This window comes from Nerophis ophidion, linkage group LG14, assembly GCF_033978795.1.
Source record: "Nerophis ophidion isolate RoL-2023_Sa linkage group LG14, RoL_Noph_v1.0, whole genome shotgun sequence".
Taxonomy (NCBI): Eukaryota; Metazoa; Chordata; class Actinopteri; order Syngnathiformes; family Syngnathidae; genus Nerophis; species Nerophis ophidion.
In genome coordinates this window covers 36500725-36523202 of record NC_084624.1, presented here as the reverse complement: position 1 = coordinate 36523202, position 22478 = coordinate 36500725, and the positions used below count along the sequence as shown (strand labels likewise).

The 22478-nt window shown below is 37.6% G+C and overlaps 1 protein-coding gene across 2 annotated transcripts in view; it reads left to right on the top strand.

Annotated features, from left to right (window-relative positions):
* The window catches only part of rock1 (Rho-associated, coiled-coil containing protein kinase 1), a 94529-nt gene that overhangs the window by 51189 nt on the left and 20862 nt on the right, over positions 1–22478 (top strand). For both annotated transcript variants that reach the window (XM_061920559.1, XM_061920558.1), the window contains exons 2-10: positions 15644–15725; positions 17348–17448; positions 17545–17682; positions 17764–17939; positions 18114–18198; positions 18271–18415; positions 20023–20161; positions 20238–20329; positions 22090–22249. In XM_061920559.1, coding sequence (XP_061776543.1) covers positions 15644–15725; positions 17348–17448; positions 17545–17682; positions 17764–17939; positions 18114–18198; positions 18271–18415; positions 20023–20161; positions 20238–20329; positions 22090–22249 — 1118 coding nt within the window. The remainder of the gene's footprint in view (positions 1–15643; positions 15726–17347; positions 17449–17544; positions 17683–17763; positions 17940–18113; positions 18199–18270; positions 18416–20022; positions 20162–20237; positions 20330–22089; positions 22250–22478) is intronic.

The following is a 22478-nucleotide window of genomic DNA, read 5'->3' as shown; positions in this document are numbered from 1 at the left end:
GCTCACCCCACAGGTTCTCAATGGGGTTGAGGTCAGGGGACTGAGATGGCCATGGGAGGAGCTTGATTTTGTGTCTGGTGAACCATTTCTGTGTAGATTTGGCCATATGTTTAGGGTCATTGTCTTGCTGAAAGACCCAGTGACGACCCAGCTTCAGCTTTCGGGCAGAGGGCAACAGATTTTGATTTAAAATGTCCTGGTATTTCAAAGCATTCATGATGCCATGCACCCTAACAAGGTTCCCAGGGCCTTTGGAAGTGAAACAGCCCCACAGCATCACTGACCCACCCCCATACTTCACAGTGGGTATGAGGTGCTTTTCAGCATGCGCATCTTTCGTGGTACGCCAGACCCACTTAGAGTGTTTGTTGCCAAAAAGCTCAATCTTGGTCTCATCTGACCAAAGCACACGGTCCCAGTTGAAGCCCCAATACCGTTTGGCGAACTCCAGACGCTTGCGTTTATGATTGTGAGTGAGGAAAGGTTTTCTCCGTGCATGCCTCCCAAACAGCTTGTTGGCGTGTAGACAGCGCCTGATGGTTGATTTGGAGACTTTGTGACCCCAGGATGCTACCATTTGTTGTAATTCTGTAACAGTGAGCTTTGGAGATCTTTTGATTTCTCTTACCATCCTCCTCACTGTGCGTGGTGGCAAAATAAACTTGGGTCCTCGTCCAGGCTTATTTACCACTGTTCCAGTTGTTTTGAACTTCTTAATTATTCCTCTCACAGTGGATATGGGCAGCTGCAGTTGAGTGGCAATCTTCTTGTAGCCTCTGCCTGACCTGTGAAGGTCGACGCACATCTGCCTCACTTGTATGCTGTGTTCCTTTGTCTTTCCCATGTTTAAGAGTGGATAAGAGAAATGGCCTCGGTGTCACGTCATATTTATACCCCAGGGAAACAGGAAGTGATGAATTACTAATTAAATGTTCCTACGTACTCTGGTAAACTTTGTAAACTACTGTAGAAATGACAGAAATGCTTCAATTATATTTATTTCCTGGGAATTGTTAAGGGTGCCAATAATTGTGGAACAGGTGATTTAATGAAAAATAATTATTTTTTAGTCAGGGATTTTTTTATTTTCTTACAATTCATTTGAGTTGAAGGCTACATTTTCCTACAATTTTCAGTGTGACAGTATTCTTCTGCAATAAACACTGAATTTATTTTAAGGCTTTTAACACATCTCAACCAGGGGTGCCAATAATTATGGAGGGCACTGTATATATATATATATATATATATATTCCGCACGCACTAATTGAAATGCATTTTCAGACAATATTATTTGCCTGAGCGGCTAGGAGACACCGAGAGTAACAAGTGGCAGACAAGGGATTAGAAATGACAGACTTTAAAAAATAATTCAATTTTTTTTCCAAACCTGGGACTCCCCGCGGGCCAGTTTTTGGACGCTGGCGGGACGTAGTTTGGTGACAACTGATTCAAAGCAAACTTTCAGTCTATAAATCTTGTATCAAAAACAATATAATGTACTATACGACAACTACAGTTGTTCTAATAAATAATGATAAAGTACGGGATTTACCCCGACAAGCTGCTTCTCCGTTAAATTTGCTACTTTCAGGAGTTTCTCCATATTCTTATTGTTAAATGTTCGCTGTTCAGAAATTGCTGTAACGCTGTTAGCTGGCATTATCTACTCATTCTGCTTCAGTATGGTATATCATCTGCTCTTCCTTATCAGCACTGTCCTTCACATGCACTTTTTTTTTTCTATTTTTGGATAAACCATGTTATGTCTTGCTAGCTATAAACCAACGGGCTACCGAGTGACACTCAGGATATTTTATTTGGCTCTTTACGAAGTTCGCCGTGACGTTTAAAGGGGAACTCCATTTTTTTTTTTTTTAGATAGAATCTACCTCTGCCTATCATGCAGAAACTTTGTGAGAGATGTGTGTGTATATATATATATATATATATATATATATATATATATATATATATATATATATATATATATATATATATATATACAGGTGCTGGTCATATTATTAGAATATCATGAAAAAGTTGATTTATTTAATTAATTCCATTTAGAAAGTCAAACTTGTAGAATGTATACATTCATTCCGAACAGACTGATACATTTCAAGTGTTTTTGACAAAAAGGAAATGATTATAGCTGACAACCAATGAAAACCCTAAATTCAACATCTCAGAAAATTAGAATATGGTGAAAAGGTCAGATATTGAAGACACCTGGTGCCACACTCTAATTAGCTAACTAACTCAAAACACCTGGAAAAGCCTTTAAATGGTCTCTCGTTTTGATTCTGTATGACACACAATCATGGGGAACACTGCTGACTTGACAACTGTCCAAAAGATGACCATTGATACTTTAAAGAAAGAGGGCAAGACACAAAAGGTCAAAGAGGTTGGATGTTCCCAGAGCTCAGTGTCCAAGCACATGAATAGAGAGGCGAAGGGAAGACAAAGATGTGGTAGAAAAAATTGTACAAGCAAGAGGGATAACCGCGCCCTGGAGAGGATTGTCAAACAAAACCGATTCAAAAATGTGGGGGAGATCCACAAAGAGTGGACTGCAGCTGGAGTCAGTGCTTCAAGAACCACCACGCACCGACGTATGCAAGATATGGGCTTCAGCTGTCGCATTCCTTGTGTAAAGCCACTCTTGAATAAGAGACAATGTCAAAAGCGTCTCACCTGGGCTCAAGACAAAAAGGACTGGACTGCTGCTGAATGGTCCAAAGTTATGTTTTCAGATGAAAGTACATTTTGTATCTCCTTTGGAAATCAAGGTTCCAGAGTCTGGAGGAAGACAGGAGAGGCACAGAATCCACGTTGCCTGAAGTCCAGTGTCAAATTTCCACAATCGGTAATTGTCTGGGGTGCCATGTCATCTGCTGGTGTTGGTCCACTGTGTTTCCTGAGGTCTAGGGTCAAGGCAGCAGTCTACCAGGAAGTATTAGAACACTTTATGCTGCCTGGCGCGGACCAATTTTATGGAGGTGAAGATTTAATTTTCCAACATGACTTGGCACCTGCACACAGTGCCAAATCTACCAGTACCTGGTTTAAGGACCATGGTATCCCTGTTCTTGATTGGCCTACAAACTCACCTGACCTTAACCCCATAGAAAACCTATGGGGTATTGTGAAGTGGAAGATGCGAGATGCCAGACCCAACAATGCTGAAGAGCTGAAGGCCACTATTAAAGCAACCTGGGCTCTCATAACACCTGAGAAGTGCAACAGACTGGTGGACTCCATGCCACGCCGTATTGCTGCAGCAATTCAGGCAAAAGGAGCTGCATCTAAGTATTGATTGCCGTACATGCTGAAACCTTCCATGTTCATACTTTTCAGTTGGCCCACATTTATAAAAAATATTTTTTGGTACTAGTCGTAACTAATATTCAAATTTTCTGAGATACTGAATTTGGTATTTTCAGTAATTATCAGTACTAATCATCAAAATTTAAAGAAATAAACATTTCAAATATATCACTATGTGTGTAATGAATTGATATAATATGTAAGTTTCACGTTCTGAATATAATTACTGAAATAAATCAACGTTTTCTTGATATTCTAATAATATGAACAACACCTGTGTGTGTGTGTGTGTGTGTGTGTGTGTGTGTGTGTGTGTGTGTGTGTATGTATATATATATATTTTTATATATATATATACATACATACATATATATATATATATATATATATATATACATACATACATATATATATATATATGTATATATATGTATGTATGTGTATATATATATGTGTATATATATGTATATATATGTACGTGTATATATATATATGTATGTATATGTATGTATGTATATATATATATATATTACACACACAGTATATGCATATATATGTATATATGTGTGTGTGTGTATATATATATATATATATATATATATATATATATATATATATATATATATATATATATATATATATGGCACGTTAACTTTTAATAATCGGCTCGTTCTGGGAGCCTAGCAATGTTGCTAATGAAAGTCATCTATTTTGCCTCTACATCACTCTAAAAATGCACCCAAAAAACACCAACAATACTCTATTTACATCTTGTGACCTGAATAATAAAGTATTAGCAACATTATTATTATTAGCGTTTTAGTTAACCAGCTTGTGCAGCTGCAGTGTTGACATCCTGAGCTGCTGCATCATGATCACCTCTGAGTTGCTAAAAGTTAATTCGAAAAGAAGAATCATGTCTCTCACCTTTATAGTATAATAAGTATTACATGTTATTGGGAATGTGCTTGTTACTACATTACATATAGTAACATTGTGTTTGTTTGGATGTTTTTTGAGCGCTTTATAGGTGAAAGAGAGCAAATCCCATTGACTCTATTGTTAGCTGACCACCTTTTGCTTAAATTTGAAAGGTAACATGCATAAAAAAGAGGCATGTGTGCTTATCACACCTAAGGCTTGTGAATTATAGGCAATATTAGAAAAAAGTGCAGTTCCCCTTTTAAGCATAACAATTAGCCGAGATACAAGTTGTATCCCAAAGTTGGAAGTTTGGGGCACTTGTAAGCCAAGATACCACTGTTTAATTGGACTGTCTATGAATGTAGCTTATTGTTACAACCCCATTCATAAGATGGCAATATGCATTATACCTCTACTTCCTAAAACACCTCATACGCACTTGGTCTGCCAGAGAATAAACAGACTTAGCAGAGCAGATTAGTGTTGCAAAAATAACAACTTTGTTGCTTGTTTTGCCAGTATACTCTTCTTGGTAAATAAATACTTTTGGAGAGTCTGACATGAAAACACATATTACTCATACCTGCAAATTAGACTTGGGCGATATGGCCTAAAAACAACATTTCACAAACAAGTTGATTTACAATTTTTCCTGATTTCTTTTCCACTACTTTTTAAAGAAATAATTGGATAGAAATGACAGAGATACTTCAAAACAAGTTTTTCTTCTATTTAATCAAAAACTAGTAGATTGAAATGATACTGCGTACGCTGCATTTTACTCTTAGCAAAATTCTAATTTGTATAACCCATCCATTCATCCATTTTTGATATCGTTCTTTTTAAACCAGATTGCACTTTCTATGGAATAATTTTCAAATAATTAAATCAAGAGCTTCTATTGGGAAGCAATACTTCTGCCTGAATAGTATACAATTGTTGAAAAAATGTAGCATTGCACATTGCATGCAAACAAACAATCTACAAGATTGAGGTCAATAAAGTTTAAACTTCTGTCTGAAGTACTTCTGTAAATCAAAATGTAGTATTACACATTGTATCCAAATAGATAATGAAGTAAAACATTGAGAGGGCTATAGTTTGTTTCAGTACGTGGATAAAGTAAATACAGCCTTTTTCATTCACACATCTTGGTGGTGTGCCAAGCAACTGCTTTAGTGATCGCTCTATGCATTGTGCTTCTTATCATACATGGCATCTTCATACATACCTTATGTAAATGACTCCACCATAGTAAGGTGATTTCCTTTTTTTTTTTTTTGCCCGTAGTTGGTTTGTTGTTGCGTCTTGTTTGCCTTTTAAAGTGTTGTACATCCCACACTCGGCTGGAGGCTTTGGTTTCAGATGCAGGACTAAGTTTGTTGTGCTGCTGCATTTTTGAAACACATTTTGCAGAGTGCAATCACTTGTTTCATGCCTTTTGCCGCTAAACCCAAGTAATGGCAACACTTTTCTTTTCCTTGGAACAAATGTCTAACTCCCGTTAGCATTAGCCATTGTTTTGGTATGTTTGCCGCTAAGGAAGTAAAGTGGCGGCACAAACTACGGAAGCTCCTGAAGGGCAAAAAGTCTGGCGTAGCAAAAAGAGAAAAGAAATCTGTTTACATTTTTTTTAAAATTGTCTGCAACAAAAACCTAAAGAATGTTGCGATAAAATCGATATATCGCCCAGGCCTACTGCAAATTAGAAAATATGTTAAAAGCATCGTATAGCAGTTTCCTAATAGACTTCCGGTGACGATCATGGATGATATTATGTCACTTGACAAAACAAAAACGTTTAAATATCACAAATACTTAAATGCATGTCTACAAAAAAATGTCTTATCATTTTCTAAAATTAAAAGGGAATAGGAAAAGGATTGAATTAGACAACGGAACATTGACCTAGGTTCTGGAGGGGGTTCACAAATCTTTGATGTGTACTCGACACGCTGTTATTCAATTTAAAGTGGTGCATCGAGTAATGACGGCAGGACGGCATTACTCCTACCCTAAATTACCTAAAGTCTTTTCACTAATTATTCCAACATGCGATAGGTTCAAGGTGATGAATGCAACCATGGTTCACATGTTTGGATCCAGTCCAAACCTGGAAATTGGCGGCAATTTTTTAAATCCTTATAAGCCATTATCGGAATTAAAATCGGTCTGGACCGATTGATTTTTATATTTAAAAAAGGCAACTTTTCCCAATGGGCTGGTGCTTGAGTAGCGATTATAATTATCTACTTTACTAAAAATTTAATTTTTTGAATACTAAATACAACATATACACATATGACAAAAGAATCTGCTGATGTAGTTCATTTAGCACCTCACCACCTCATCATGTAAGGAGGCTCTTCTTGATAATGTTAAAATACGCCAACTTTTTTTCCATGGCTAAGTCTGTCACCTGATCTAAACCCGATGGAGTTGCTTTTCAGATAGCATGTAGCTGCAAGTGAAGGCCTGGCAAAGCATAACCATAAACTCCAGAGAAAAAATTCAACTCTAATCAAAGATCCACTATATAGTGCTTTGCCGTTTTTAGGATGTTTGTTGCTCCCATTTCTTTGCCTGATTCGGCGCGCCTTAATTTGTGTTCTTTACCTTATTCTTAAGTGTAAAGGCCATATATTTATGAAGCCACTTCAAAAACAGGTGAAAATCTGTTGTTGAGTCACATCTTCATTTTTTTATTTTCAAATGTAACCTGACGCAGTATAGTATAATGCAGGCGTTCTAATGCTTTTTTCACCAAGTACCACCTCAGAAAACGCTCCATAATGATCAACATTAAAATACAGTAGCGTAGTAGGCCTTAGTAATCATTGAATAAGGCAGAGGTTTCATTTAACAAGTATATTTAATATTTTTGGCCACAATAACATTACACAGTTTGACAACTAACACTGTTTTTGAATATAGGAAAATAAATTAAGTGATTCTGTGGTACCACAGTTTTACAAAAATCATTGGTGTAAAGGGAACCACTATCATTGTCCAAGTACTTCTGCATCTAACCATATGTTGCTTGGTGTTCTCCCTACTTGTAAATTTTTGCCTCACATTTTCCACCTTTTCCCTAAATCCCTCGCCCACCCCCACGAAACCTTGTTTTGTCTCCTGGTGTGGGGGTTATGGCCCTGATCTCCTGTGTTGAGCCCGCACCAGAAGCAACGCTATTTAAGTGGCTTCCTTGTTTTGTCTGAGCCGCTGGGGCATCAGTGGTTCTCTCCTGTCATTGTTTAAATACTTACTTATGGGCCACCAACTAACCAAATTACCAGATCAGTTAGTAGTTATGAGAAATGTATGCATTTGTCAGAGTAGTAGTATGGAGCGCTCCAAGTATTTGTGTCCTTATCTCGTTCCAGTCATTGTGGATTATGGAAGATTAGAATAAATCCTGCTAGTGACATTTATGCCCATGCCTAATCTGAGACAGGATAGCCCTCATTATTTAATTTGCAGTGGGCACCATCCCAGTAATGTCACAAAATGATGTATTTATCCAGTGAGAGTGGTCTTAACTATGGTCAGGAAGTTTGGAGGTGCTAGCAGCTCCTGTAGTTCAAGAATGTGTCGCTGGCAGGCCTGTATTACAAATCCACAACGACTATTGAGAGGCACCACCCTGCACCCTCAGTCAGTCATCAAAATGTACTTAGTTGCTTCACATGCTTTAATTAGAAACTTGGTGGGAAATCAAGTCTTTGGTCACCCCAACCCCAAATCAACCAGCCACTTGATTCTTAATGCGCGCAAAGGTTTTCCACTGCTTAGTCAAGAGCGTAAACATATTTGGCCTGTAATAACAGATTATGACTCCTCATGGCTTGGCAGTTGCAACTGGATATCATGTCCTTAAGGCACATTTACACAAATCTACATCAAAACGGGAGCTAATTCAGGCATGGGCTTGTGACATCCTCACAACAGTGGATATTAATGACTCATTTCACTCTACATCATGAAAAGGGCATAATAAATGGGGTGTCACAGATATTGGAGCCTTTAGTGTTGTTGGTGGACAAATTTTACACACTTATATTATTTTGTAGTGCGAAATTACTTGGAGAACAATGTTAGGTTTGAAAAACACAAACCTATTTATCAACGGTCTGGAATGGATTCATGTTGTCTCTAAGTTGAAATTGCGTGTATGACTGGATGATATATTTTTTCATATCATCCGATCTCGATTAATAGCACGATTTATTTAAAAAAAAAAAAAAAAAAAAAAAAAAATCAACCTGCAGTTTTAATGGGTTTAATTAACAAGGGATTGGTTTACCATTTCAACATAGTGAATAAATAAAGGAAATTTGGTTTATAAAGCACAATAACAACAATATACTAATACATTTGAGTTTACATGCTTCAAAGTAAAAGAAAGCACACAAAAAAATGCATCAGTTTTTACAATTTACCAATGAAAATAGGTGGTTGCGTCAACAAATGGCTAGCATGGGCAGTAGTAGCACTGTGTTTTTCAACACAGCTTTTGGACGACAAAAGTCATTAAAATGCAAAATAAACATAACAACTGACACGTAGAAGTCCTTTGAGAACTGTTAGGCTCTGTATTTTTTAGATAGTTTTGTAGTTTGAAGTGGCCACGCGTCTTGGAGACATCGCCTGAGAAGGGTGCAGGTCTGGCGCCGATAGTGCTGGCCGGGCTCCATTGAACAGTGTCAAGTGTATGGTCCCCATAAACATGATTTCCCCTTTTCCCCACGATGACAGCGTCTCAGTCACATTACGCTGATTTCCGTTACTTTCCACATTTGATAGTAGATTCTGTTTATAGCAAACAAATCCTTGATTCTCTCTGTGATTTCGTTTGATGCTTGAATCATAGGGCCCTGGATAACTTGAAATTATGGCTGAGATTTATTTTGCCAGTTTAGCTTCAACTTTGTTCATTCTGTTCATATCGATGATTCCGTTGACTTCTGCGTACCTTGTGAACGTAAGTGGGGCGGCAAAATGTTGACTCCGATCACCTGTCCTGCCATGTTTGATCAAGTTAGTATATGCTCATAGATAACCGTGATCAACCTGAAATTTTCCACGATCATAGGTGGGAAAAAATTATTGATTCTCCAATGCATCATGATGAAAAACGTGGGCAATTTATGAATCGATGGAAGTCCAAACATCGATTATTTACGTATGTTAAATAAAATAATACAGACAGTTGTAAAATGCGGCATTTATGCTAATACTCTCAAAGCGTTAGTTCTAAGTTTGGTTCTAACTACTCATGGGAGAACCATTAGCTAACCCACTTTTAACTTTGTGTTAGCTGGGTTGGCGTGGACACACACGGAGGAGAGGCGGTAGGAGGAGAGGAAGTGAAAGTAGTGAAACACGAAAATAATAAGTGCTTTGTACATGTCAACAGAAGGTTAATACATCAGAGGGTAACCAGCTAAGAAGAGGAAATTAAGCAGTGGATTAATAAATCAGGAGAGACAATAATATTCACACAGTACGGCTAGACGTCTCTCAGCAATATATTTGAGTAGCAAGTCGACACGCCTATGATACGCAAGTTTATGGCGATTAGGACAAAAATGTCTGAACATTTTGTGGTTTTAGAAGTCACAAAAATAAATAATGGATGCCTCGCCATGTAGAGACTTTTATATAATGTTATACTTGGCAAAGAAAACCTATACGGTCTGTCATGTATACAGTGCATCTGTAAAGTATTCACAGCGCTTTTGATCTTTTACAGCCTTATTCCAAAATAGAATAAATACATTTTGTCCTCAAAAATATCCACACTATGCCCCATAATATCATTGTGAAAACACTTTTTAGAGCTTCTTGTAAATTATTTAAAAATAAAAAAGTAAGAAATCACATATACTAGGGGTGTAACGGTACACAAAAATTTCGGTTCGGTATGTACCTCGGTTTAGAGGTCACGGTTTGGTTCATTTTCGGTACAGTAAGAAAACAACAAAATATAATTTTATTTGTTATTTATTTACCAAATTTGTAAACAATGGCTTTATCCTTTAAACATTGGGAACACTATAATAATTCTGCCCACATTAATCCACATTAAACTGCCTCAAGTTGTTGCTTTGAATAAATAAAATAAAAAAAAACTTTCTTCTACATATAAAAAGTGCAACATTAAACAGTTTCAAGTCAACTCATCATGTTTAATTTATTACAGCATTTGGGAAGCCTGTGGTTGACTTTTATTAAGTAAATGTTATATTTGTATCAACATGTGATAGCAGGAACCCTGCCATTCAAAACTGGGCTGCTACATTACTAATGATAAATGTAACTATAGCTCAGGGGTCACCAATGCGGTGCCCGCGGGCACCAGGTAGCCCGTAAGGACCAGATGAGTAGCTCGCTGGCCTGTTCTGAAAATAGCTCAATTAGCAGCACTTACCAGTGAGCTGCCTCTATTTTTAAAATTTCATTCATTTACTAGCAAGCTGGTCTGGCTTTGCTCAACATTTTTAATTCTAAGAGAGACAAAACTCAAATAGAATTTGAAAATCCAAGAAAATATTTTAAAAACTTGGTCTTCACTTGTTTAAATAAATTAATTTATTGTTTTACTTTGCTTCTTCTAACTTTTAATTTTAGAGAAAAAATACTGCCTTAAAAATGATTTTAGGATTTTTAAACACATATACCTTTTTACCTTTTTAATTCCTTCCTCTTCTTTCCTGACAATTTAAATAAATGTTCAAGTATTTTTTTTTTATTGTAAAGAATAATAAATACATTTTAATTTAATTCTTCATTTTAGCTTCTGTTTTTTCGATGAAGAATATTTGTGAAATGTTTCTTCAAACTTATTGTGATTAAAATAAAATAAAAACATTCTGGCAAATCTAGAAAATATGTAGAATCAAATTTAAATCTTATTTCAAAGTCTTTTGAATTTCTTTTAAAATTTTTGTTCTGGAAAATCTAGAAGAAATAATGATTTGTCTTTGTTAGAAATATTGCTTGGTCCAATTTGTTATATATTATAACAAACTGCAAATTGGATTTTAACCTATTTAAAACATGTCATAAAAATTATAGAATTAATCTTAATAAGGAAAAATTACTAATTATGTTCCATAGATATTTTTTTAAATTTTTTTCAGAAAGATTTGAATTAGCTAGTTTTTCCTCTTCATTTGAATTTTGAATTTCAAAGAGTCGAAATTGAAGATAAACTCTGTTTCAAAATTGTATTTTCTTTTTTTTGTGTTTTCTCCTCTTTTAAACCATTGTATTAAGTGTTTTTTTTCATCATTTATTCTCTACAAAAAACCTTCCGTAAAAGGAAAAAAAAATGTACGACGGAATGACGGACAGAGATACCCATTTATATATATATATATATATGTATGTATATATATATATATATATATACATATATATATATATATATATATATATATATTTATATATACATTTATTTATTTATTAAAGGTAAATTGAGCAAATTGGCTATTTCTGGCAATTTATTTAAGTGTGTATGAAACTGGTAGCCCTTCGCATTAATCAGTACCCAAGAAGTAGCTCTTGGTTTCAAAAAAAGTTGGTGACCCCTGCTATAGCTGAACAAATAGTACGATAGCAATAGGAGAGACTATTCATCCCTGAACACTATGGAGTTCAATGAAATAACAGACAGACAGGGCTTTGCTGCCCCTAATACACGCGTGCGCGCACACACACACACACACACACACACACACACACACACACACACACACACACACACACACACACACACACACACACACACACACACACACACACACAGCAAAATGAGCTAACGTTACGCTAAAAGCTAATTAGCCTTCACCTCAAGCCAGAACTGCGAGCGAGCTGAGCTGCAGTTTAAGTTTCTAGAAGGTCAACGGGCTCATAGTGATGTTTGTAATAGTTGTGACTGGGAGGTGTTTTTTATAATTTGGGGAGACTACGCTGTCCGCTGCTCCCCTGCTAAACGAATATCTGCTCGACGCTGAAGCATTGACCACATGCCTCTGAATACGCACTACTGATTGGCTGTTACATCACTCTGAATACGCACTGCTGATTGGCTTTGTATGTAACCAATCAGATGGTTGTGTGGGTGGGACAATGCTTGCTGCTGACACAGAGGCAGAAAGCAGAGCAGCTTGTGAAGACTTTTACTTACAAACTCGTTTGGTACGCCCGCGTGCGAACCGAAACCCCGTACCGAAACGGTTCAATACAAATACACGTACCGTTACACCCCTAACATATACTTAAGTATTTGTATCTTTTAATCAATACTTAGTTGATGCACCTTTTGCAGCAATTACAGCTTCAAGTATTTTTGAATATAAAGCCACGTGCTTGGAACACCTATCTTTGCCACTTTCACCCATTCCTCTTTGCAGTATCTCTCAAGCTCCATCAGGTTGGCTGGAAAGCGTTGATGCACAACCATTTTTAGATCTCTCCAGAGATGTTGAATCCGATTTAAGTCTGGGCGCTGACTTGGCCATTTGAGGACATTTACAGAGTTGCCCTGATGCCATTCCTTGGATATATCGGCTGTGTGTTTAGGGTCCTTGTTTGCTTAAAAATGAACCGTCACCCCAGTCTGAGTTCAAGAGCGCGCTGGAGCCGATTTTCATCCAGGATGTCTTGTAGTTTCCCAGTTCCTGCTGCCGAAAAACACCCCCACAGCATGATGCTCCACCACCATCCTTCACTATAGGGATGGTATTGGCCTGTTGATTAGCGGTGCCTGGTTTTCTCCAAACATGATGCCTGGCATTCACGCAAAGGAGTTTAATTTTTTTCATCAGACCAGAGAATTTTGTTTCTTGTGGTCTGTGATAGTCTTTCAGGTACAATTTGGCGAACACAAGGCAGGCCAGCTACCATGTGCTTTTATTTTTTTCTAAGGAATGGTTTGTTTGCGTCAACATGTCCTCACAGTTTGACATCTGGTCCAACATAGCCCCTCTTACAAGACATGGCTGATTGGTGGAGTTTTGCAGAGATCTGGAAGGTTCTCCTTTCTCAACATAGGAATGCTGTATCTCTGACTGAGTGACCTGATGGTTCCAAACGTCTTCCCTTTTTGGATGATGGAAGGCCACTGCGCTCATTAGGACTGTCCATGCAGCATGTATTTTTCTGTACCCTTCTATAGATGTGTGCCTCGAGATAATCCTGTCTCGAAGGTCTATGAACAATTTATTCGACTACATGCTTGGTTTGTGCTCTGTCAAGTGTGGGACTTGATATATAAACAAGTGTGTGTCTTTCCAAATCATGTCCAATGGACTGAATTTACCATAGGTGGAGACCAATTAGGCTGTAAGAATTTAAAAAAAATAATTTGAAATAGGACACACCTGATCTCACTTTTGATCTTCATGGCAAAGGCTGTGAATACTTATATAAATGTAATCTCTTATTTTTTTATTTTTGATACATTTGCAAAGATCTCTTAAAAGCAACGTTCTCACATTGTCATTAAGGGGTATTGGGTGTAGACTGTTAGGACTAAAAATGTATTTATTACATTTTGTATTCCATTTGTAACATAACAAAATTGGGAAAAAGTGAAGCGTTGTGAATACTTGTGACTATCGATGCTGTGCACATTAAATCCAAAACCGGGAATGACGCAATACTGCATACGTCAGTAGCCAGAAGAAGAGCCTTAAAGACATGTAAAATAGATTAAATGTAATACTTTTTGAACATATTAACATATGGTATATTAACAAAATAAAATTTAATATTATGTTAAATAGATATAATGATGATATAAAGATGTGTAAATAATCGATTTAAAATAAAATAGTGGCCCCTTAAATCCTAGTCCTGAGATGCACAAAGATTCCCACCTCTAATCAAGATCATATAATCCCAGAGCCTTAGTGGACTGTTAATTCTTTTTTGGCGCCGCCTATTGGGCACCATAATTCATTAAGTAATGCTCATGATGCAGTAAGTTAAATGATGTGGACTCTGTACTGGATACTTTCTAACACGCTTTTGCCTTAAATACCTTGTATCGGTACATCTTATGCAACTATAGTCATTTGATACTCTTTTATATTGACAAATGTGGTGTTTTAGACTGCAGTATTGTTGAATTAAGGATACTTATGACGTATGTCTCGTTTGTGTGCTATGGTTCCCTTTTGTAAAGAACTTCACTAGAATACAAGAAAATATCAACAATGTGTGTTTATTGGAGGACATTTAGACGTTAATTGGCTGTCCATCTTTGCACAAGTAAATGCACTGAAGGACTGCTTGAATTGGAGGGCTTATGTCGAAGATTTTGAGTTGAGTTTGAATTTATTTCGAACATGTAAGCAGTACAACATGATACATCACAAATTGCAGTTTATCTTTTCAACATGTTCGACAAGGAGTAGGACAAGCAGAGCTTGTTTAATTCAACCCCTTTTCTTTTACATAACAGTTGCTAAAACTTTTTGTTCACTTCCTGTTCTCAATTTATTCACAATATTCACAACATTCTCCATAAGTAATCACAATAAAAATAAATAAATACATAATAATTGGTGAAGTAAGTTATATTTCATATGATGAGATGAGTAAGATTATTTTGAGAATGAATAAATGGAAGGATGCAATAAATTCAGAATGTTTATCATGGTTCTTCTTCTTTGTACTTTGTAAACACTTTAAGTTTGAAGAGTTTCTTGAAGTGGATCATATTAACACATTGTTTGATTGCTTTGCTTAATCCATTCCATAATTTAATTCCACATACTGATATACTGAAGGTCTTAAGTGTTGTACGTGGATACAAATGTTTTAAATTACATTTTTCTGTAAGATTATATTTCTCTTCTTTTTTTTGAGAAGAATTGTTGCATATTCTTGGGTAGCACGTTATAGTTTGCTTTGTGTATAATTTTAGCTGTTTGCAAATTCACTACGTCATGGCGTTAGTGAATGAAGTGAATTTAGATGTGAATGGATATAATCGGGAGCGTGGGGGACGTGGCTCGGTTGGTAGAGCGGCCGTGCCAGCAACCTGAGGCTTCCCTGGTTCAGTCCCTGGGTTCCGCCATCCTAGTCACGTTCGTTGTGTCCTTGAGCAGGACACTTCACCCTATCTCATGATGGGTTGTGGTTAGGGCCTGGCATGGCAGCTACCGCCATCAGAGTGTGAATGTGTGTGTGAATGGGTGAATGCGTCAGAGTGCATTGAGTACCTTGAAGGTAGAAAAGCGTTATACAAGTATAACCCATTTACCTTAATCCAATACGTGTTTTTTGCTGATATCAGATAGACAACCCGAATAATTAACTGTTAAAAACTGTAGTCTATGTTGTTGTTATGAACACTTCTCTTTCCCCCCTGCAGGACGGCCTCGATGCGCTGGTGTACGACCTGGACTTTCCTGCCCTGAGGAAAAACAAGAGCATTGACAACTTCTTGAATAGATGTGAGTAGTCCTGGTCATGCATGCCTTTTTCTCCATTAAGCACTGCTGCTTTATATTACATGTTCGTATACAAGCCTAAGGCTCAGAAAAGAAGGGTAGTTTTGGGGTCACCGCTTCTATGCAAGCTTGGACACAATAGGTGTCTGCTGCTTAATGTCCCCAACAAAGGGGCTTTCATTAATGGCTGGTGACCCACATGATGCTTATCATGGTGATGGCTTGTTTTTGGGGGCGGGGAGGTGCTCATAACTATTTTTATTTAGGCTGTCAAATAAGCGGTAGCAAATGGATGGATGGATGGAAAATAATACGATAATGTCAATAAAGGTTGTAATTAGTTTCGTTAACATGTTTAAATGTACACAGTAAGTAATGTCAATGTTGTAGCATTATGCAAAAAGACATGATATATTTATTTATTATATATGATTTTATTTTAATGAAAAAAACAAACTAGTGTTCCCTCGTATCACCACTGGCACTCGTACCACAGTTGGAGAATCAATGCCTAGAATGTAGAGCAGAGGTAGGGAACCTCTGGCTCTTTTGATGACTGGCTCTCAGATAAATCTTAGCTGACATTGCTTAACACGATAAGTAATTAATAATTTCGTTGGTAATCACAGTGTTAAAAAAAACGTTCAAAATATAAGACATTCTCATGCATTTCAATCCATCCATCCGTTTTGTACCGCACCTGTTCAAGAAGTCGTATTAATGGTAAGAAGTATTTTATTTATTATTGATTAGCTTCAGAATAACAATGTTATTAAAAAGTAGAGGAGACTAATTTTATTCTAAAAATGTTGGTCTTACTTAGAAATGCACACATTTAATTGTATAGAGTGTTAAAAATATTATATGGCTCTCATAGAAATACATTTTAAAATATTTGGCTCAGCCCAAAAAAATTCCCGACCCCTGATGTAGGTTGTAATTCCCATCTGATTGCATTTTGAACATTTTATTCAGTTCCTATTTGAATATCAACCCAAGTTTCTGTACACCCTCAGGCAATAACTGTCATCAGCCATCCCATCATTACTTCTTGCACCAGCACAGTTGTACGCAGCCAACTGTGCTCATGGATGGGTTACTGTGAACTAATGGATTGGCCTGTCTTGTAAGGCGACGGCCTTTAGCAGCAATTGTGTTGCCTTCTAGGGGCTGTAGTCTTATTAATTCCCCTCCCCTTTTATCCGTACTGATCATATTAGGGCGATTGGTGTAGTAAATTTTATGCCTTACTGGAAATATCTTTCATTCAACACCGCACACACACTGAATGTATTTCCTGTAACACATTCTGACCATGTTAGGGTTTACCTGCTGGGCTTTTACAAATGACGGGAAATTACTCATTTTTAAATAATAGCCCAGACCTTTTCTTATGGTTTACGTGTATAATTCTTACACCTTGGAGCCCAATTCCTGTTAATCCCAGCCGTGACCTTTAAAAATTACTTTTCTTAAGCCAACTTGGCACGGCAGTACTAGGTGTTTCCTCAATGGGAGCTGGCTATTAGCTTTGTAAAAATACTCCTGCCACTTTCCCCCATTCCACATGATGCAAGTATTTTTCCACATTCTATTGATGCCAATTTTTACCTGTTTTGCCCCAGATAAGGATACTATTAGTAAAATTCGTGACTTGCGTATGAAAGCGGAGGACTATGAAGTCGTCAAGGTCATAGGGAGAGGTGCATTTGGAGAGGTGCAGCTGGTAAGTTTGGGTAAAACCATATACACAACTGCCAATTTTGTTCTGAGCTCAGGTTTTTGACCATCCTAAACATCACCTCTTAATCATTTGTACCAGGTGAGGCACAAAGCCACCAGCAAAGTGTATGCCATGAAGCTGCTGAGCAAGTTTGAGATGATCAAAAGGTCAGACTCTGCTTTCTTTTGGGAAGAGAGAGACATCATGGCTTTTGCCGACAGCTCCTGGGTGGTGCAGGTAGGCCTGACCTGTGCCAGCACCATGGATTTACTGTTTTTTTTCTTTATTAATACACACACTCTTTCATTCGCCCTGCAGCTATTTTTTGCATTTCAAGACGACCGCTACCTCTACATGGTGATGGAGTACATGCCTGGCGGCGACTTAGTCAACCTGATGAGCAATTACGATGTGCCGGAGAAGTGGGCTCGCTTTTACACAGCAGAAGTGGTGCTGGCTCTGGATGGTATTCATGCCATGGGCTTCATCCACAGGTAGCAGCCCAGTGGCGCTGATTCTTTGCTGTTTAGCTACGGAAAAACCACGTGCTCCTACTGTTTTTTAAGAAAGCATGTAACTCCTATTCTTCCTGAAAAGGGTTACCGTTGAGCAATTTGAAGTTAGTTTATTCCAGAAGGTCTTGTTAAAGATATTTTGTACCTCTGCAGGGATGTGAAGCCTGATAACATGTTGCTGGACAAAGTCGGACACTTAAAACTGGCAGATTTTGGGACCTGCATGAAAATGAACAAGGTACTACATGTAGTGTCTTTAATCCAAGCTTTTTTTTTCCTGCATTACAATTGTGATTTTTTGTCTTTTTAGGATGGTATGGTACGATGCGACACAGCGGTGGGGACACCTGACTACATTTCGCCCGAGGTACTGAAATCCCAAGGAGGAGATGGCTATTATGGCAGAGAGTGCGACTGGTGGTCCGTTGGAGTGTTCCTGTATGAGATGCTCGTTGGTAAGTCTTTATGTGCCTCTTGGTGGCCATATTAACATAATTAACATTATGAAGTCGCAGTGTCTAATAGAATTTAATAATATAGTAAAAATCTCACGGTACAATATCGTCCTAAGGCCACAGTCCGATATTATTGTGGTATACTCAGAAAAAAAAGATGGCTTTGAAAAAATGTCAGCGTGTAAAAGGAAGTGGTTGGAATGTTAAGGTTAAACACCCTTGGTGTAATTGAACACAAACAAAATGCTAAAATGTTCTAATTATTTTTGTTAAACAAGTAATTTTAAGTGCAAAGAATAGTGCAAGTTTGATCGTTTTTGTGTTCTCCTTAGAACCAAATGTGCGTACTTGGGATGCCATGGCACTCTGTAAAATACCGGACCGTATGGTTTTCCATGAAAGTGGCAATAATACGTCTTATAGAGCGCGGTTTCTCTGTGCGAGTGTTTGTGTCTGTATGTGTGTGCACGCGTGCCTGTTCATGGTAGCGGAAATCCCTCTCCACAACATAATGGTGATTGCACAACGTAATATTCAATCACCATTGTGCCTTTTCATATCTTTGTAAGTGCAGCCCAGAAAATTAAACAAAAATATGGCCAGCACATTGAGTGAGGAAATTCTGCCCTCAATATGGACTGGTAGGAACAGAATGACTATGTGACTGAACTATTGGTCTGTTTCTCAGAAAAGTTTACAAACAATTTAACTTTTGATCATTTAAATACCTCACAAACTGATATTTGCTGGCTTCAAATATCTTTTCTGGGTGACAGTTTATGAGGTGGTTACATGTGCAAGGTGTACCTTGCCTTCCACCCGAATGCAGCTGGATTGGCTCCAGCTTCCCCGCCACATTGAGAGAGACAAGTAGTGGAAAGTGATGGTTAGAGGATCCATCAAGTTGTTTTTCAGTTTACTCCTATTTCCTGCGATATACAGTTTTTTTTGTGTGAATTCCTTCACTGGACTGCCAAGTTACTGACTGGCTGTGTTGCTTTGGAAACGCTCCAGACGAAGGTGGTGGGCTTTGCTTTGCAGAACGCAGACATTTTTACCTCTGCCAAAGAGGTTATGTTTTCACCAGGGTTTGTCTGGTTGTTTGCAACATAACTGAAACATTTTTGGACAGATTTTGATGAAATGTCTGAAAACAACAGTTCTTCTCATCTACTATGAAAACTTCACTTCCTGATAACGGTGTTCTACAACCCCACATTGCTGTTCCCGCGCTGTGCAGAAGACTCTGGGAGATGTAGTTTATTTTCAAACCCAACCAACACTAAAGCACCATAAAAACATATTTTTTTGATACCATCAGGCGTAATGGCACTATTGTGAAGATTTTTAAACCAACATACAGTAGTATCTACAAGACTTTTATACCCCTAAATAGCGCCATAAAAAACTACACTGATGAGAAAAATCAAGTTCTCATTTTGTACTGTCACATACCACGGCATTATTTATCATATTTTGAGAACAGAAACACAGCAATATTTACAATTCCTTTACTTCCCATAATGTCTAACATCAGATACAGTACTTAAAAATTAGAATAGCTTTACCTTTTACACAGATCTCACTTGTCCGTCTGTGGTCTTCAGGTGACACGCCGTTTTACGCTGACTCGCTGGTCGGCACCTACAGCAAAATCATGAACCACAAGAACGCTTTGACCTTCCCTGACGACAGCGACATTTCCAACGATGCCAAGAACCTCATCTGTGCCTTCCTGACAGACAGGTACGATTGCTACGGAATTCAGGAGTGTGATCACTAACTTCCGACAAGCTAAGCCTGTCTTTCCCTTGTTCAACAGGGACGTCCGCCTGGGTAGGAACGGTGTGGATGAGATCAAGAGACATCCTTTCTTTAAGAACGATCAGTGGACGTGGGAGAGCATCAGAGAAAGTAAAAGCAGCACTCTTTTGCAGTTGGTTGTGTGTACACAATAGTTTTAATTGGCTTGCCATCATATCGATAAATTCGGCTCTCAGACTGATCATTGGCAGCACAGAGGCCACCAAAGTTCAAACAAAACATACATACCCCTGACTGACACCAGAACAGAGCAGAGCACATATTAACAATGTGGCAAATCCGGCAGCTATAGTACGTTTTTAACCGGGTTTATGCTTTTAAGGGGACCTATTTTGCAAAACCAACATTTCTTACCTATTTGTACCTGTTTTTGTGTGTTTGGGATCTGCATAGGCCCTGAAAATTTTAAATTAAACCATGGAGGCATTGCAGAGATATTTAATGTATTTAAAAACATCTTGGCTTCCATCATACTTCCCCCCATAAAGGCGTTTGGAATTTGCCCCATTTGTGACGTTTTTCTAATTGGTGACATCAGCAGATATCTCCATACATGGTAGAGATACACCTGAAAAGCTTTGCATGGGTCCGCCATGGCAGTCCAACATTTTCGTCAATAAATTCCTTCTTTTTCTCTATCCTCTTATTGTGGGGCAGACTGTCTCGTATATGCACATGCATCCTTTGCTGTTGCTTTTTCTGATACAAAGTAGCATATAGTTGTAATTTATATCTGTCAGTAGAACTTCATATGAAAGCGCTAAAAACTACAACATGGCTGAAGAGGGGAAGACAGTGGAGACACGTAAATAAGACCGCCCACAAAATGGCGAATTGAGGAGACGTTAAAAACGGTTTGAAGACGGTCTTTAAAACATAGTCCATGTAAGATTTTTACTAAAGAACCACCATTACATGTTATGTATATTACAAGGAAGTGTTGGAATGTAAAAAAAAAAAAAAAAAAATTATAATATGACATTTTTAATTCTTGACTCAGCTAAAGTCAGCACTTTTAACATCGCTGCACTTAATGTCTCCCTGGCCGGTTTCCATCATTTTAAAGGGGATTTTTAACAAGATATCCAGAACATCGTTTTGCTGCACTTGCAAAATAATGTTTTGAATTCATCTATATTAGCCGATAACCGATACCAGTGTATGAAGCAGGTCTACCCTCAATTTAATGTCAGGTCTCATTTCATATCACAAACACATATATCTTTAACTGTGGTGCCACTGGATGCGTTTCACAAATGAACTGTTTAATTTTAAAGTTTCCCATTACTATGCTGCACAAACATCTATAAAAAAAGAAATATAATAACAAAAAAAATGCAATAATTATATTTTGGATTTCTATGAAATTATAATCTCGGTATTGATAGAAGTTTTTCCCCCCCCGGGACACCGATTATCATTATTTTACTGCATAAACGCTGCGTGTGACTCTGAGTGATTCATCCGAGGGACACTTTAATCTCCGCTCCATTAACCAGCGCTTCACGATCATTGCAAATTACATATTTACAATCTGAAGGGGAAATCATTCCAAACCACTGACATACCTAACTAGCAAGCTTCTTGCTCTGTGGTAGCAAGACAGCAATAAACAAACCTGATGGCTAAGGGCCAATGAGCCAATATCTCATTTTCATGCCAAAATCCAAATGATCACTTCCCTGTGAGGCGATTTCAGTGTCTAGAAAACTGCCATGTTAATTTAATCCATTATTATTATTAATATAGATCGGCTGATATCATCAGACATCCTTAACCCCTCATGGAATAAAACAATTAACATTTTTCATTTCCTGTCGTCATCTTTAATCTTTTGTTGTCTCTTTTAGCGGCTGCTCCTGTGGTGCCTGAGCTGAGCAGCGACATTGACACCAGTAACTTTGATGACATAGAAGAGGATCGTGGCGAGGAAGAAACTTTTCCAATACCAAAGGCCTTTGTGGGCAACCAGCTCCCCTTCGTGGGCTTCACTTACTACAGCAATCAGCAGTAAGTCAACCAAAAGCAGCCCTTTGTTTATTAATTCTTCCAGTCCACTTTATTTATACAGCATTGTTTTAAAAACAGTCTGTTTCACTAAGTGCTGCACAGTAGCTAAAATACACATTATAACCAACTTTAAAAAATGAATATATAAAAGGAAAAAAAATAGACGGCACTTTCATACTGGTTTAAAAGCCAAAGAGTAAAAATGTGTTATAAGATATGATTTCAAAGT